At 36.2% G+C, this 19,855-nt stretch overlaps 1 protein-coding gene across 5 annotated transcripts in view; it reads right to left on the reverse strand.

Moving 5' to 3' along the window:
- LOC123537191 (collagen alpha-1(III) chain-like) overlaps positions 1-19,855 on the reverse strand; it is a 116,457-nt gene that overhangs the window by 39,437 nt on the left and 57,165 nt on the right. For 3 of the 5 annotated variants that reach the window (XM_053528524.1, XM_053528525.1, XM_053528522.1), the window contains one exon: positions 14,981-15,100. Coding sequence is in view for 2 of the 5 variants with exons in the window: in XM_053528526.1 (XP_053384501.1) it covers positions 1,070-1,074 (5 nt within the window). In the remaining 3 variants the exon portion in view is untranslated. Of the gene's footprint in view, positions 1-1,069; positions 1,227-14,980; positions 15,101-19,855 lie in introns of those variants that run through there. The other 2 variants (XM_053528526.1, XM_053528521.1) reach the window with 1 other exon arrangement.

The raw sequence follows: 19,855 nt of genomic DNA on the forward strand, positions 1-19,855 counted from the left end.
AGTAAACAATTTGTGCCAGATTTTATTGAGGGTTACATTCAGACCTAGTTTTATTAAGTTCAGGCCAAAATTGTGACCTCTAGAGTCAAATTGTTGACAAAGACCACAACGGACACAGGGCAATCACAATAGATCAACTAAAAACAGCCAATTACCTCTGAAATTTATTAAAACTCTTGAAAAACAGACATCTGCTAAAAAACCACCTGTGAACAGAGATCTCCTGGTTCTGAAGTCCATACATATCATTCCCAATTTAAACATTTGTATAATATTTCGGCTTAGGAATGAAGACAACTTGCATAATAAAGACCACTTTCTGGCTATCTCCACAGCATGACCCTATATACACCAGTGTGTCACAGCATGGCCCTATATACACCAGTGTGACACAGCATGGCCCTATATACACCAGTGTGACACAGCATGGCCCTATATACACAGGTGTGACACAGCATGGTCCTATATACACCAGTGTGTCACAGCATGGTCCTATATACACCAGTGTGACACAGCATGGCCCTATATACACCAGTGTGACACAGCATGGCCCTATATACACCAGTGTGTCACAGCATGGCCCTATATACACCAGTGTGACACAGCATGGCCCTATATACACCAGTGTGACACAGCATGGCCCTATATACACCAGTGTGTCACAGCATGGCCTATATACACCAGTGTGACCCCAGCATGGCCTATATACACCATGTGACACAGCATGGTCCTATATACACCAGTGTGTCACAGCATGGTCCTATATACACCAGTGTACACAGCATGGCCCTATATACCCAGTGTGTCCAGCATGGCCCTATATACACCGTGTGTCACAGCATGACCCTATATACACCAGTGTGACACAGCATGGCCCTATATACACCAGTGTGACACAGCATGGCCCTATATACACCAGTGTGAGGCTTCTCAGAAAAGTGCTATCCATTAATCATTTAACACCTACAGAAACATATATATACCCATATCATAGATGAGTATGTGAAAAATGAAAGAATGTAGGAGTTATTAAGTTCATATACATTGCTACTCCTCTATAAGATATTACCTCATAAATAAAACATTCACTCATCGTATCCATTGTCAAGGTACACAAACATCATTATATGGTACTCCCAACAGATCAGGCATCAACAAATATTGTAACGTATAACTTATACCATCTCATATAGCTGCTAATTGTAGTCCACATATTAAAAGTTTAACACAGCACACTATAACAAACTACCATGTCTACAATTTCTTCATCATAGTTGTGTTTTACAGTGCAGAAAATCGACGGACCGTGAACGTCAATTCAGCACATAAAGTAGCTATCTTGCTTACAATCGCAAAAATCTAACAATCGACTTGATTTGAAATGAACACGGGAATCAAATAACCAATAAAAACTTACTAAAATCTTAACATTTACAAGTGTATAACTCAGCATACATTAAACGACTTCTTAAAAATCAAATACGAATATTTAATGAATACATGTTAACTAAATTTTGATATTATATATAAACGTATACAGATGTTGTTTTATCTGAAATACAAGCATGAAAGTAAAATCTGAAACAAGTCAGATATGAAATTGCCAACTCTCCACTTGATTTAGATACTTCACAAATTGATTAATTTTTCGCTTTTAAAATGTATGAATAATTGATTGATTACAATGTGAAGCACAGCATCTCTAGGTTTTTAATATTTAAAGACTTTGATCACACTGAATGAAATACAGTTCATGGTAATATGTCATGCTTTAACTTCAGCTAAGATGGTACAAATTCATTTGATTCAGACTGTCTAGATTTCAGCAAGTAGGACAATTTAAAACAGTTTTACAATATTCACCAAGAAAAGCTAGAATACACAGAAATTAATGACTTTCATCATCATACTTTTATCACAACCAGGTTGATGCCACAATTCATCCAGTTAACCTAAAACATTTAATACTATCAATGCATATACACAGCTCAAGAGCTGCAACTCCATCAAAATCACGACATAATACATGAAACAAAAATAAAGACGGTACACAAAGCCTATTCTAATTCTGTGCCAATCCGAACTTGTCCATTATCCAGAAATGAGAAATTTACTAGCAGTGACTTATTTTTGTTCTTCACCTCAATGTTATGTAGGGATGATGATCAATTACTGTCCATGAAGTTGCTCAGCTACTGTCAGGGAAGTTGCTCAGTTACTGTTCTGGAAGTTGCAGGTTGCTCAGTAACTGTCAGGGAAGTTGCTAAGTTACTGTCAAGGAAGTTGTTTAGTAACTGTCAGGGAAGTTGCTCAGTTACTGTCAAGGAAGTTGCTCAGTTACTGTCAAGAAAGTTTTTCAAATTGCTTAGTTGCTGTCAGGGAAGTTGCTCAGTTACTGTCAAAAAAGTTCTTCAAGTTGCTCAGTTACTGTCAGGGAAGTTGCTCAGTTACTGTCAAGAAAGTTCTTCAAGTTGCTCAATTACTGTCAGGGAAGTTGCTCAGTTACTGTCAACAAAGTTCTTCAGGTTGCTCAGTTACTGTCAGGGAAGTTGCTCAGTTACTGTCAGGGAAGTTGCTTAGTTACTGTCAAAAAAGTTCTTCAAGTTGCTCAGTTACTGTCAAGAAAGTTCTTCAAGTTGTTTAATTACTGTCAGGGAAGTTGTTCTGTTACTGTCAAGAAAGTTCTTCAAAGTTGCTCAGTTACTGTCAGGGAAGTTGCTCAGTTACTGTCAAGAAAGTTTTTTAAGTTGCTCAATTACTGTCAGGGAAGTTGCTCAGTTACTGTCAAGAAAGTTCTTCAAGTTGCTCAATTACTGTCAGGGAAATTGCTCAGTTACTGTCAAGAAAGTTCTTCAAGTTGCTCAATTACTGTCAGGGAAGTTGCTCTGTTACTGTCAAGAAAGTCCTTCAAAGTTGCTCAGTTACTGTCAGGAAAGATGCTCAGTTACTGTCAAGAAAGTTCTTTAAGTTGCTTAGTTACTGTCAGGGAAGTTGCTCAGTTACTGTCAAAAAAGTTCTTCAAGTTGCTTAGTTACTGTCATGGAAGTTGCTCAGTTACTGTCAAGAAAGTTCTTCAAGTTGCTCAGTTACTGTCAAGAAAGTTCTTCAAGTTGCTTAGTTACTGTCATGGAAGTTGCTCAGTTACTGTCAAGAAAGTTCTTCAAGTTGCTCAGTTACTGTCAGGGAAGTTGCTCAGTTACTGTCAAGAAAGTTCTTCAAGTTGCTTAGTTACTGTCAGGGAAGTTGCTCAGTTACTGTCAAGAAAGTTCTTCAAGTTGCTTAGTTACTGTCAGGGAAGTTGCTCAGTTACTGTCAACAAAGTTCTTCAAGCTGCTTAGTTACTGTCAGGGAAGTTGCTCAGTTACTGTCAAAAAAGTTCTTCAAGTTGCTCAGTTACTGTCGGGGAAGTTGCTCTGTTACTGTCAAGAAAGGTCTTCCAAGTTGCTCAGAGAAGTTGCTCAATTATTATCAGGGAAGTTGCTCAGTGTCTGTAAGGGAAGCTGTTTAAGTGGCTCAGTTACTGCCTCAGTAAATTTCTCACTTACCTGACAGAAAAAATACAGAAACATACAAAGATTGTTTACTGTTAAATCACTTAATTTTGTTGGTGTAAAATTCCACAGTTTCTCAACTAAATATTACAGTGGGACTTGAATTCTTTGATTTAATTATTTTAATGACAAAATGAATGGGAATTTATTCGTTTATTTGATTGACTGATTTAATGTACTGACACGACCGTGATATCTATGAAAATAAATGCCCCCCTCAAATATCTATGATATTACAGTAACAAGAGGGCCAAGATGGCCCTAGGTCGCTCACCTAAGAAACACTCCATAACAGTGTAAAACATGTTTGACCTAGTGATTTCATGGAAACAAATATTCTGATCAATTTTCATTAAGATTGGACCAAAAAATTGGTCTCTTGCGATAAAACAAGCATTTTCTTAGATATGACCTAGTTTTTGACCCTAGATGACCCATGTTCAAACTCGACCTAGATTTTATCAAGGCAATCATTCTGACCAAAATTCATGAAGATCAATGAAAAATACAGCCTCTATCACATACAGAAGTTTTTTCTTTGATTTGACCAAGTGACCTAGTTTTTGACCTCAGATGATCCATATTCAAATTCGACCTAGATTTCATTAAGGCAATCAACCTGACCAAATTTCATAAATATCAACTGAAAAAAAACAGTCTCTATCGTATACACAAGATTTTTCTTTAATTTGACCTAGTGACCTAGTTTTTGACCTCAGATAACCCATATTCAAAACCGACCTAGTTTTCATCAAGGCAATCACTCTGACCAAATTTCATGAAGATCAATTGAAAAATACATCCTCTATTGCATACACAATGTTTTTCTTCGATTTGACCTAGTGACCTAGTTTTTGACCCCAGATGACCCATTTTCGAAATCAGCCTAGATTTTATCAAGGTAATCATTCTGGCTAAATTTCATGAAGATCAGTTGAAAAATACAGCCTCTATTGCATACACAAGGTTTTTCTTTGATTTGACCTAGTGATCTAGTTTTTGACCCCAGATGACCCATTTTCGAACTTGGTCTAAATTTCATCAAGGCAATCACTCTGACCAAAATTCATGAAGATCAATTGAAAAATACAGCCTCTATCGCATACACAAGGTTTTTACGTGATATGACCTAGTGACCTAGTTTTTGACCCGAGATGACCCATTTTCGAACTCGGCCTAGATTTCATCAAGGCAATCATTCTGACCAAAATTCATGAAGATCAATTGAAAAATACAGCCTTTATCGCATACACAAGGTTTTTCTTTGATTTGACCTAGTGACCTAGTTTTTGACCCGAGATGACCCATTTTCGAACTCGGCCTAGATTTCATCAAAGTTATCATTCTGACCAATATTCATGAAGAAGAATTGAAAAATACAGCCTCTATTGCATACACAAGGTTTTTCTTTGATTTGACCTAGTGACCTAGTTTTTGACCCGAGATGACCCATTTTCGAACTCGGCTTAGATTTTATCAAGGTTATCATTCTGACCAATATTCATGAAGATTAATTGAAAAATACCACCTCTATCGCATACACAAGGTTTTTCTTTGATTTGACCTAGTGACCTAGTTTTTGACCCGAGATGACCCATTTTCGAACTCGGCCTAGATTTCATCAAAGTTATCATTCTGACCAATATTCATGAAGAAGAAATGAAAAATACAGTCTCTATCGCATTCACAAGGTTTTTCTTTGATTTGACCTAGTGACCTAGTTTTTGACCCCAGATGACCCATTTTCGAACTCGGCCTAGATTTCATCAAGGTTATCATTCTGACCAATATTCATGAAGATTAATTGAAAAATACAGCCTCTATCGCATACACAAGCTAAATGTTGACAGACGACGGACGACAGACGACAGACGACAGACGCCAGACGACGGACGCCGGACGCCGGACATCGAGCGATCAGAAAAACTCACCTGAGCATTGCTCAGGTGAGCTAAAAATGGAAATACTGAAACGTTGCAGAATTTTAATTTTAATATAAATAAATAAAGGACTTTGTTTCAATGGAAGTACATACAGCACGTAAGAAAAATGTCAGAGTTTTTTACACAGTTGTTTTTATTTTTTTCCTTTATAGACATACCTGAAAATATGATTCCACTTTACTTTTAACATTTAAGCTTACTCAAGATGAAAAACACTTTGTGTCAAAGTTAAAATCCAACCCCACACAATTTACAATAATACAACAACAATAATCCAAGGAAATCGAAGCATTCCTTATCCAGCACAGAGACATGAATACAATGAACCAAGATATTTTAATTTATAAAGCAGTAGACAATTAAACTCATATTAACAATGTATGGCTAAATAACAACTTACTAAACATCTGATGCCCTTTCCACTACCGCCTACTTTACTTCTAGCCGCCATTATTTCTAAGAAAGTAACTCGAGTAACGATTAAAAACTCTTTTAAGCCCATAAACAATCTGCTGTCAAATACAAGACAGTTGTAACTGAGCAAATTGCAATATATTCTGTAGGAGTCATGTCCACCACAAAACATCTCCTGAGAAAGTTATATAATCATTATACATTTACCACTGATTCTTATTTCCGATCAGCCCTGATAGAGAAGTCAACCAGAATATCATCCCACAAACCAAACCAAAACAAACATGTCAATTCCGGCATACTTCGCTGTTTACTACTTTTCATTTTTTCTCTTTTTGTTTAGAAACGTTGTACAGTGTCACATAATTTCTAATTCTTCCAGCAGATACTGATTACAGCCTTTATTTAGAAATTTACCCAATAATTGTTAATCAGTCGCTAGCCTACATGTGAGCAGATATCTCAATCCAAATAAGACTTTCACCGAGAGCTTCCGATTTCACAGATCAACAATTAAATTGGTGTTTTCACAGAAACTAAAATCAGGGTGCGTAGATTGTGGGGAAATCACAGCACCCTGTAATGCTACACTAGACGACTGCCCACTGTCACATTATAAAGCAGTGTTGATCTAATATTGGAATCAATAGACAGACAATATATTGACAGATTTATCATCAACTTGTTTTTTTTCCTCCTACTATTTAATACAGGGGAGACAAATCTTACAATATGTATCTATTGATGATTTTTTTTTTTGTATTGGAAAAGTAACTGTGTAAGACTATTACAGTTAAGTATGCTCTAAGTTGTGTGCCTTGTTAACAAGCACCGTGCTTGATTAAGTGAAACAGAGCATATCTAAATAAACTAGAGCTATCAATGGAGTGATTATTAATAATACTCCCCAAATGCCGATGATGATGTGAGACAACAGTATGTGTCAAATCCATTTTGTAATAACCCAGATAAAGGATAACTTCAACCTGAAATTCTTTGTAAAAAGCATATATTTCTGCCAGAGTAATGATGCACCAGGTGTTATATCATGTGGATGATGATGTAGAAAAACTGTTTTTAGTTTGAATCAAATCCATTTAGTAATAAAGGAGATTGAACATACATAATAATTTGACGTGAAATTTGAAGTAAGAAGGTGATATAATTCATGAAATATCTAAACTGGAGTAATGAACCATATGATGTTAGTGATGTTATATGGCAACTACTTTGAATTTAAATCAAATCCATTCAGCAACTAAAGAGGCTTTGAACTGAAACTGTAAGTTAAAACAAACATAATTCATGAAATACTGGTGCCAGAGTTATGACCCTTATCTCATACAATGTTCAACTTGGTGATAATGAGAAACAACTTTTTAAGTTTGAAGCAAATCCATTAAGTTATAACAGAGATGAAGAGAAAGTGCATCAAAACTTAAACCAAGCTGTGGATATGAAAGCTGAGATAAGTATCTCCCTATCTGGTAACTGTAAAACCTATCAAACAGAACATCACATGTTTACACCTGTTTTCAGTTGACTTGCTGGCCCTTTACCACTAAATTTCTGTACTTAAAACTAAACTACTGAATACTTGTTGATAATTTCAAAGCTCAAATATTATCCTAACAAGAAATGATGAAAGCCATCATGTCCTTAGTATTTGGTGTTGACAACTTCTTCCTAGTAAGGCATTTATAAACCTGCTTGCAGAGACTCAGCTATTGATGGTCAATCATTCGAACAACACTGCTAATTTACTGTAAAATCTTGAAATATAAAAAACTCTTTAGGTCTTCGTAATGAACAGATTAACACCAAGACAGCATCCATACACTCCTAGCAACAGCATCCATACACTCCTAGCAACAGCGCTGGCTGGATAAAAGTTCTTAAAGCAGACAAGATAATGCTCAACTTTTTTCCTAGTACAGGATCAGCCACAGCTAGTTCTATATCATGTCAGAATGTGCACATAACATGTGGCAGCAACACCTTACCCTTTTAACTCACTCTTTGTACTATTTCATCATGCAACATGCTTAATCAACATTAGAAAAATTATTCTACGCTTTAATCTTGTTTTTTTTATTACCGTTACAGGAGGTGCATTAGGACCTGAAACTGTGGCCTCAAGGTTATGCAGTTGCTAACTAACTTGTGCGTCTGAAATTTAGTGTGCACTCGATTCACATGATTCACATTATATAGCCGTTACTCAGAAAGTTTGATTTTCACTTTTTGCTGTTTGGAATCACCTTTGAGATTACACCTATCTGCAGTCAACTTTTGCAGTTACAGCTGTCTAACTTTGCTGTTACACCTATCAACAATTATCTTTGCTGTTACACCTATCTACAGTTACCTTTGCTGTTACACCTTATAATCTACAATTATTTTTGCTGTTACACCTATCTATAGTTATCTTTGCTGTTACACCTTATAATCTACAGTTATTTTTGCTGTTACACCTTATAATCTACTCCTTTTTTTTGCTGCTACACCTATCTACAGTTACCTTTACTGTTACACCTATCTACAATGTCCACAGTAATAACTGTCACCAGTTACACTGCTGTTACACCTATCTATAGTTACCATTAGCATTGAAAAATTGATGTGTGTTATTACTTCATGCAGTTACATCTGGAGCCAGAAAACTGAAGTAAGTATTTACCTTGTCTGCAGGCTATGATGTGCACACATCTTTTATGACACAACTAAATTGCTGTGTTATGTTATAATTCCTTTAAATGAACACAGAGAAAGGAATAGCAGTTTCTACAGAAGACAAAGGAATGGCTTGTTTTGAATTAATAGTAATTGGCGTTGTTGTTTTGACATAAAATCTAGCACATGATGCATTAAACTGTGAAAAAAATCCACTTTCTTGTTCTGTCTCACATGAGACATCAATATTTTCATTGACTTGTTCCTTCCCAGTGAGACAACAAGATTTTCACAGTCTTGCTTTAAACCAACTGAGACAACAAGATTCCATTGTCTTGTTCCTTCCCTGCTAAGACAACAAGATTTTCACTGTCTTGTTCTATACCAGCTGAGACAACAAGATTTTCACTGTTTTGTTCCAGATTTTCCCTGCTAAGACAACAAGATTTTCACTGTTTTGTTCCGTCCTAGCCGAGACAACAAGATTTTCACTGTTTTGTTCTGTATCAGCTGAGACAACAAGAATTCCACTGGTGTTGTTCAGTCCCAGCTGAGACAAGATAGCAAGAGATTGTTTGTTCGGTGCTTTGCTATAACTAAATCTGCCTTAGCCACCACATATTCAGCAGTCACTTGCTTTAAGCAGCAGCATTATATTGCTCCCTTGACTGGCAGCTTGATGCAGTTCTGACTGTTGGCTTTAGGAAGTTTAGCAGTTGGTGGTGAAAATATTGTGAACAAGAGCTGTCTATTGACAGCGCGCTCGACTATTTGAAGAATTGATGGTAAACAAGTGGTCAAAGTTTCAAAGCCATGTGACAAACGGGTTAGGCAATATGGACTGGTATGAAAAATTTAACTGATTTCCAAGTCTAAAAAGGGTCATAATTCAGCTAAAATAGTTGACAGAGTTAAGTTCTCTTGCCTACAGATGGAGATCATGATGATAAGAAAGTGTTCAAAATTTCAAAGCCACATATCAAATACTTTTGACAAAAACAGAACCAATTTCCAAGTCCAAAAAGGGCCATAATTCAGCCTAAATACTTGACAGAGTTATGTACTCTTGCCTACAGATGGAAATCATGATGATAAACAAGTTTTCAAAGTTTCAAAGCCACACACCAAATAGTTTTGAGAAAACATGGACTTGTACAAAAACTGTACCAATTTCCAAGTCCAAAAAGGGCCATAATTCAGCTAAAATAGTTGACAGAGTTATGTACTGTTGCCTACAGATAGAGACTGTTATAATAAACAAGTGAGAAAAGTTTCAAAGCCATATGTCAAACAGTTTATACAAAATATGAACTGGTACAAAAAACTTTACCAAGATTTGTAAGTTAAAAGGGGCTATAATTCAGCTAAAATCCTTGATGGAGTTCCGACTCTTGCTAAAAACTGGACATTGTGATGGTACTCAAGTGTTGAAAGTTTCAAAGCTTTATCTCAAAGGATTCTGTCAAAATGTGGACTGGTACAAAAAACTTAACCAAGGTGTGATGCCGACACTGACACTGTGGTGAGTAGGTAGCTCTACTTATTATTCTTCGAATAGTCAAGCTGAAAATGAAGTGTCAACAGCTTTGATAAAGCTTGATTTCCATTTTTTATAACAACAAAGGGAACTACATATAGGTTTAACTGCAAAGGTAATTGCAGACATGTCACTGTAGATAGGTATTACAGCAAAGGTAATATAAAGCAAAGTGATGTAGATAGGTGTAACAGCAAAGGTAATATAGATCGGTTTAACTGCAAAAGTGTAAAAGCAACTGTAATGGTAGATATGTGTAACGACAAATCTACTGTAGGTTAAACTGCATAGGTACTGTAGACGGATGGAACAGCAAATATTACTGTAGATATGTGTAACAGATAGGTTTAACAGCAAAGGTACTATCAAAAGATTTTACAGCAAAGGTACTGTAGATAGATGCAGACAGGTGTAACAGCAAAGGTAAGTGCTCACAGGTGTTACCGCACAGGCAATGTAGATAGGTGTTATGGCAAAGGTGATGTAGATAGGTGTTACAGCAACATTAATATAAACAGGTATAACTGCAAACTGAACTTGCGTTATAGAAGTTGAAATGGGCCAATTAACTGACTTTGGAATTACAGTTATTGAGAAGATATAACCTTTTCTGTTTATACAGCATTTGCAGACATCCCAACTTTTTCTGAATGCCAAGTGGGAGTTTTTGCTTTCAAAAGTGGGAGATTGAGGTGTTCAAGTGGGAGATTTTATACCGCGGTAATAATGTTCATGATAACGAAGCTTTTAACAAATCTAATGATAATATAAACATATTTGCCCCTATAAAATCACTGGTCTTAAAAAAATTCACTTGTCTATATCTTATTATTCATGCATTTTTAATGTTTTGGAACAATAATACATGAAGCCTTCTGTGCAAAATCAAATGATTATGGCACTTTAAGCACTATGTCTAAATTCAAAACACCACTGATAATTAAACCTGCACTTTTATTGGAAAGAAGACTCCCCAGGTGAATTTTACATGACAAACAGTACAGCTGTTAGAACTGTAACAAGAGGACCATGATGGTCCTGAATCACTCACCTATCCCCACATGACCCAGTGTTGAACTGAGTATGACCTAGTTATTTCTATTATTTGACATAGTGACCTAGTTTTTGAGCACATGTGACCTAGATATCATCAAGATAAAACATTCTGACCAATTTTCATGAAGATCCATTGAAAAATATGACCTCTAGAGAGGTCACAAGGTTTTTCTATTATTTGACCTAATGACCTAGTTTTTGAAGGCATGTGACCCACCTTTAAACCTGACCTAGATATCATCAAGGTGAACATTCTCACCAATTTTCATGAAGATCTCGTGAAAAATATGGCCTCTAGAGAGGTCACAAGGTTTTTCTATTTTTCGACCTACTGACCTAATTTTTGACCGCACATGACCAAGTTATGAACTTGACCTAGATATCATCAAGCTGAGCATTCTCACCAATTTTCATGAAGATCTCATGAAAAATATGGCCTCTAGAGACATCACAAGATTTTTCTATTTTTAGACCTACTGACCTAGTTTTTGACCGCACGTAACCCAGTTTCGAACTTGACCTAGATATCATCAAGGTCAACATTCTGACCAATTTTCATGAAGATCTCTTGAAAAATATGGCCTCTAAAGAGGTCACAAGGTTTTTCTATTTTTAGATCTACTGACCTAGTTATTGACCGCACGTGACCCAGTTTCGAACATGACCTAGATATCATCAAGATGAACATTCTGACCAATTTTCATAAAGATCCCATGAAAAATATGACCTCTAGAGAGGTCACAAGGTTTTTCTATTTTCAGACCTACTGACCTAGTTTTTGACCGTACGTGACCCAGTTTCAAACTTGACCTAGATATCATCAAGGTGAACATTCTGACAATTTTTCATGAAGATCCATTGAGAAATATGGCCTCTAGAGAGGTCACAAGGTTTTTCTATTTTTAGACCTACTGACCTAGTTTTTGACCCCACGTGACCCAGTTGCGAATCTGACCTAGATATCATCAAGGTGAACATTCTGACCAATATTCATGAAGATCTCATGAAAAAAATGGCCTCTAGAGAGGTCACAAGGTTTTTCTATTTTTAGACCTAGTGACCTAGTTTTTGACCCCACGTGACCCAGTTTCCAACTTGATCTAGATATCATCAAGGTAAACATTCTGACCAATTTTCCTGAAGATCCATTGAAAAATATGGCCTCTAGAGAGGTCACAAGGTTTTTCTATTTTTAGACCTACTGACCTAGTTTTTGAACGCACGTGACCCAGTTTCGAACTTGACCTAGATATCATCAAGGTGAACATTCTGACCAATTTTCATGAAGATCCATTGAGAAATATGGTCTCTAGAGAGGTCACAAGGTTTTTCTATTTTTAGACCTACTGACCTAGTTTTTGATCCCACATGACCCAGTATCGAACTTGACCTAGATATCATCAAGGTGAACATTCTGACCAATATTCATGAAGATCTCATGAAAAATATGGCCTCTAGAGAGGTCACAAGGTTTTTCTATTTTTAGATCTACTGACCTAGTTTTTACCCCCACGTGACCCAGTTTCGTACTTGACCTAGATATCATGAAGCTGAACATTCTGACCAATTTTCATGAAGATCCATTGAGGAATATGGCCTCTAGAGAGGTCACAAGGTTTTTCTATTTTTAGACCTAATGACCTAGTTTTTGACCCCACGTGACCCAGTTTCGAACTTGACCTAGATATCATCAAGGTGAACATTCTGACCAATATTCATTAAGATCTCATGAAAAATATGGCCTCTAGAGAGGTCACAAGGTTTTTCTATTTTTAGACCTACTGACCTAGTTTTTGACCCCACGTGACCCAGTTTCGAACTTGACCTAGATATCATCAAGGTGAACATTCTGACCAATTTTCATGAAGATCTTGTGAAATATATGGCCTCTAGAGAGGTCACAAGGTTTTTCTATTTTTAGACCTACTGACCTAGTTTTTGATGGCATGTGACCCAGTTTCGAACTTGACCTAGATATCATCAAGGTAAACATTCTGACCAATTTTCATAAAGATCCAATGAAAAATGTGACCTCTAGAGTGGTCACAAGCAAAAGTTTACGGACGCACGCACGCACGGACGGACGACGGACGACGGACGCCGCGCAATCACAAAAGCTCACCTTGTCACTTTGTGACAGGTGAGCTAAAAACAAAATGTATATAGCTAAAAGAATAAAAGTTCAAGCAACAGAAAATTTACTGTTTGATTCTCATCTCTGTCAAACAGTATTTAAAACCCCTGGCTCAAATACTTTTATTGATCAAAATCCTGTTATCCAAAATTGAATGTACGGGTATTGTTACACTTTCGTAGATTTGCCTAAATCTCCAGTTAAAAGGATGTGTTTGACAAATTGTTATGATGCAAAGACAGTTTAACAGCATTTGATAGTAAGTGATTTTAAATTTTACCATGACATTTCCTCTTATCAAAATGATTTTAAGAGAAATGTTTTTTAAAACCTAGCAGGTTGACTCGGCGACCATCTACTTTCGATTTCCAAAAGTTACAGAAAAAGGTAAAGCCAGTATAATTTCTAATCTAAATTTGATTGAATTTAATTAGATATCTAATGTCTGGATTTTAATTTCAATTGTGACACATTAATCAACACCTGGCTTTGTTAAATTGTGTAATAAACAATAATCAGCACGGGTAGAATAAGGTGCGAAAATATCCGAAAGCTGTTGTTTACAGACTCATTGGTAGTGATACAGTATCAGATAGGCGCAAAGAAGTGGATTATTTCATAATTTTTGTGTGTTTATGTTGTTTTTTTTTTAATCGGGAGATTGAGATTTCTGATCGGGGTTTTACAACCAGAATCGGGAGAAACCCGATCGGATCGGGAGAGTTGGGATGTCTGCATTTGGTAGTTATCTTTAAGTAGTAAAAATCACCAAAAAAGATATCAAAAACTGAGTAAAAGTAAAAGGTAACACTGTTTCAAGGCAAAGTGGCATTTGGAATAATTGTTTTTCCTTAACCACACCATACATACATTTTTTCAGCACAGTAATAACTTTCAATTTCTCTTTTTCAAAGCATGTCAAAGCATACAAAGTAGAATCAATCACCTGAGGTGATTAATAACCCCTAAGCACCACCTCATCCAAATCCATATCACAAACCCAAAACCTTCACACATAGTGACAGCCATACAGTGTAATTCCGCTGTTACAAAAAATAGCTTAGCCCTTCCAGTTACTAAGACCATTACTTAGATACAGCCTGCTGGGGGTTACAAGTTAGATATCAGACATTAGCAGCAGTAAAAGACACATACTTGCCAACTGCTTTTAACTAGCAATTATTCAACCCAAATTAAAATGTCCTACTCCTAAATGAAGAGCACAGAATTTATGTTCTGAAATTCACTACTTGCTCCTAGGTATATGAATGTTTTGTATGTAGAGGCAGACTTAATTCTAGAAATTTGTTGTTGTTGGCATAGTATTTATTACTTCTTTCAAATTGGTTATACTGAAGACACTACAAGTCTATAGTTTAGGGTTCACTTCAAAACAAACTTTTTCTTACGAAAACTTTACAGATAACCTCTTGATATTAAATTCTTGCTAGAATCCAGTTTTAATGATTGTTTTACAAAAGTTTTAATGACATTCATTTGACAGCAACATCTCATGAAGGCAAAAGATGACTCCTACGATACCCACATGAAAATATCTGAAAGAGATACTTTCAAAAAAAATTTCAGATATACTTTCAAAAAAAAAAAAAAAAAAAAAAAAAATTCACTTCAATTCTTCACAAGGTCTAATATGGTCATACACAGTTCTTACCTTTATATCTCATGTTTTGGGAGAGTTATTGTCCATCAACAAAAATAATCACACTTATAGTTGTATTTTTCCCTTGAATTGTCTACAGAATACTACTCGTCACACTTCACTTCAGGAAATCTGCAAAATATTAGGACATAGATCATTCGACAAATGGAAAACAGAACGACATTATCTACAGGGAATAAATAATTGATATATACATTACTATAGGCAGACATATTCAAATTCTGATTTCAGCTTCCATTAAATTTTCTTCGTACTTATGTTCCATTTCTTTTTTTCTACGCCAGACAAAAATCAATTGAAAGAGATAAGTGGTTCGTGATTTGGGGAGAAGTTTTACTGTACAATTCAATATATAAATAAGTAATCACACTTTCATACTGGAATCAGCCATAATTTAGTTCTGTTTTCTGTAACTATTAAGAGTTAACATTTTCCTTCCATTTTATAACATTGCTACACAATTCTTACAAGGAAACCTGCTAATATAAATATTGTCAATAAGTAGTAGAAAATGTAATCTAATGGATGCTGCCTTCAGATCTTAAGTCAGAATAATTCTTTACTCGCATTTACAATTTTCAATATTTCAGGTGCTATGAAAATTCCAAATTTTAACTTAGAGCTAAGAGGTAATCCCTCAAGCAGTACACGAATTAATCAGGACTTATGGAGAAGATTTGGACAGGGGAGATAATGCATGCTAATTTATTATTATTTTTTTTTTTTTTTTTGAGTAATGTTCAAAAACTTATATATGAACAGAAAAACGAAAACATCTTACAAGATAGTTATAAATTTATGGTACATGTATTTAATTACATATATGGACATTTAAGACTATCAGTTTACAGTTTACCTGTCTGAGGTATTATTAGGATATGTAATCTATACTGAGGCCTGTCAATCACAGAACATACTTGAAGCAAACTTGTTTAAAAGCAGGCTTCCACAATTATTGTAGCTTTTGTTTGTTTATTTTGGGTTTAACGCCGTTGTAATGGCGGGCAGTTAACAGAACCAGTGTTCCTGGATTCTGTACCAGTACAAATCTGTTCTCTGCAAGTAACTGCCAACCCCACATGAATCAGAGGAGGAAGACAAATAAAGTCAGACACAATGTTTTTTTATCAAATTGTTACAGAGAACACACACCCTGCCCGGTGATGAAACTCGCGACCCCAAACTCTACAGATCTGTGCTCTCCCTACTGAGCTAAACAGGCAGGCCAATTATGTAGTTGTATTGTAGAGGGTTTGTAGTACGAAACATATCAACAAGATTATGTCAATATTAGGCTAGCCATTTTACAAGAGAAGACTTTTTAAAAATATTTAAGGAACAAGAGAGCCAGGATGGTCCTATACTGCTCTGCACCCGACTTAAACTGGTAAATGTTGCTTATGATATCAAATGGTGGCTTTAACAAAGGTGCACAACTGCACATGCTGACCAACATTCCTGTAAACTTTGGCAACTCTAGGTCAAATACTTTTGGAGCTAAGTGCGACACAACATTAAAATGACCAATTTTTCACTAAGTCAGGGGCCATAACTCCTACACGACTGAATGAATCCGGACGCGAAACCCCAGGTGCACAACTACACATGCTGACCAACATTCCTGTAAAGTTTTGTGACTACGTCAAATACTTTTGGAGCTACGCGCGACACAACATTAAAATGACAAATTTTTTATTAAGTCAAGGACCATAACTCCTACACAACTGAATGAATCCAGATGCGAAATCCCAGGTGCACAACTACACATGCTGACCAACATTCCTGTAAAGTTTTGTGACTCTATGTCAAATACTTTTGGAGCTAGGCACGACACAACATTCTCGGAAGGACGGATGGATGGACGGACAAGGGCAAATCTATATGCCCCCCCCCCCCCCCCCCCACCCCAAAGTGGGGGCATAAAAAAATATTTGAACAAAAGATCATTCTGGCATTTTAATAAGGAAGTTTATGAATACAGATCCTTACTTACGTCACCATTAAGTATAACAGCAAAGTGCAATATGTACTCAAACACCCTTTGCAGCTTTGGACAGGAAGTTCTTCAAAGTTTTTACTATTCTTAGCTCTGGCTGCCATGTTTTCATTCAAATAAACTTAAGAGCTCAATGCCAAGATGTTTCTGGCCAAATTTGGTGACAATGCAACAACCAGTTCATGAACTAGATGCCCACGGGCAACATGTCGAGCCCGCCCTTTGACCCATAACTGTAACCTTGACCTTTGAGATAGAGTCAGTCTCACTGAGTTAAACATTCATATAAAATATAAACAAGGTTCCTCAATGCATGTCAAAGTTATGGGGCGGATAAGATCTGACATGACCTTTGACCTCCAACTGCGACCTTGACCTCTGAGATAGGAACCTGGGGTTTGTACATGACACTCCGTCTCACTGAGGTAAACACTCATGCCAAATATAAACAAGATAGCTCCATGCATGTCAAAGTTATGGTCCGGCAAATCCGGACAGACAGATGCATACAAGCACATACACCTAACAGCCATTTGAACAACTATGTCTTCACATCTGCATGCGGGCTCGACAAAAAATGTTTGAAGCATAGTGTAGACGACAAGACAGACATCCAGCAATCATAAAAGCTCACCATAAGTAATATATATTCTTCTTTGACAAATCCAAACGGTTAGAAGGAATTTGGTAAAAGTCACCCAAGGGACATTTCAGTAAGGTTATTTTGAAATCAGGCCAATGGTTTCAAAGATTTTCAAAGTTTTCCATACTATTTAACCACATACTGAGTAAAGTAGCCCCATGCCCTTGCAGCCATGTTTATTTAAATAAAAGAAATTGACTTGAAGGATTTTTTGGTAAAGGGTCACTAAATGAATTCTGCATAATTATTTTGAAAATGGGCCAGCAGTGTCAGGAAATTTCCAAACTTTTCTATATAGCTATAATAGTGGAAACTAGCCAGGTGCTCCCTGAAGGAATCTGGTTGAAAGATACAAAAGAACTTTTTTTGCAAAATTATTTCAAAATCATGAAAGCAGTTTCAGTGGTATTATTTTTTTGTTTTTGTTGGGAGTACAGTTTAGGTCATATCCAGGATTTTCCAGCTTCTGATGGTTTAGGAAAACCCTGGGAGCCTCTCGGGGCTTTATTTCATCAAGAGTGGGTACCATGACCTTCCATTAGCCAGCTGAAGGATATTTGTATAGTTTTCCATACAGCCATAGACAGAAAACTGGCTCCTACTCCCTGGCAGCCTCATCTTAAAACTAATCAACACTGACAGCATTTTGATAGTAGTCTTACAAAGAACATAGCTGTGATATTCTTTGAAATCCGGCAAGAGGATTCAGAGAAGATTTCTTAAAATTTTCGTTTGACATGGATGGCCTGGATTACAAGGAATTTGAAAGGGAACCACCAAAGGAGTGTTCCTGTGAAGTAAGGTTGAAAATGGCTTGGTGGTTTAGATGTACTTCAAAGAAATTGAGGCAAATGGACATTCAATGATTCTAAAACTCGCCATCAGCATTTGGCACTCAGGTGAGCTAAAACTATGTGGTTCGGACAACATGACTATTTCCTTTGGACACGAAATTAAAAAAAATATGTAGTTTTCCTTGTTATTAACACAGCCTCTAAATCCACAACAAGAGCTGTCTGATGACAGCGCGCTCGACTATTCGAAGAATTGATTGAAGAATGGTGTCAAAATATTTCCACGGATATTCAGACAAAAGAAATAAATAGATTAGACAAACAATGTTCCTGTATTACTTTGATTTCGATAAGTCTTGCACTAAATGGCAATATATGAGCCAATTTCAAAGTCCAAAAAGGGCCATAATTCAGTCAAAATAGATATGTACTCTTGCCTACAGATGGAAATCATAATGATAAACAAGTGTTCAAAGTTTAAAAGCCATATGTCAAATAGTTTTGACAAAACATGGACTTGTATGGAAACAGAACCAATTTCAAAGTCCAAAATGGGCCATAATTCAGCCAAAATAGATGACAGAGTTATGTTCTCTTTCCTACAGAATAGAGACTATTATACTAAACAAGTGATAAAAGTTTCAAAGCCATATGTCAAACACTTTACAAAAAATATGAACTGGTACGAAAAACTTAACCAAGATTTCTCAGTCAAAAAGGGCCATAATTCAGCCAAAATCCTTGATGGAGTTATGTACTCTTGCCTATAACTGGACATGGTGATGGTAAACAGATGTTGAAAGTTTCAAAGCTTTATCTCAAAAGACTTTGTCAAAATATGAACTGGTACGAAATATTAACCCAGATTTCTAAGTCAAAAAGGGCCATAATTCAGCCAAAATCCTTGATGGAGTTATGTACTCTTGCCTATAACTGGACATGGTGATGGTAACCAAGTGTTGAAAGTTTCAAAGCTTTATCTCAAAAGACTTTGTCAAAATATGAACTGGTACGAAAAACTTAACCATGATTTCTAAGTCAAAAGGGGCCATAATTCAGTCAAAATCCTTGATAGAGTTATGTGCTCTTGCCTATAACTGGACATGGTGATGGTAAACAAGTGTTGAAAGTTTCAAAGCTTTATCTCAAAAGACTTTGTCAAGATGTGGACTGGTACGAAATATTAACCCAGATTTCTAAGTCAAAAAGGGCCATAATTCAGCCAAAATCCTTGATGGAGTTATGTGCTCTTGCCTATAACTGGACATGGTGATGGTAAACAAGTGTTGAAAGTTTCAAAGCTTTATCTCAAAAGACTTTGTCAAAATATGAACTGGTACGAAAAACTTAACCATGATTTCTAAGTCAAAAGGGGCCATAATTCAGTCAAAATCCTTGATAGAGTTATGTGCTCTTGCCTATAACTGGACATG

This window comes from Mercenaria mercenaria, chromosome 17 (assembly GCF_021730395.1).
Source record: "Mercenaria mercenaria strain notata chromosome 17, MADL_Memer_1, whole genome shotgun sequence".
NCBI lineage: Eukaryota > Metazoa > Mollusca > Bivalvia > Venerida > Veneridae > Mercenaria > Mercenaria mercenaria.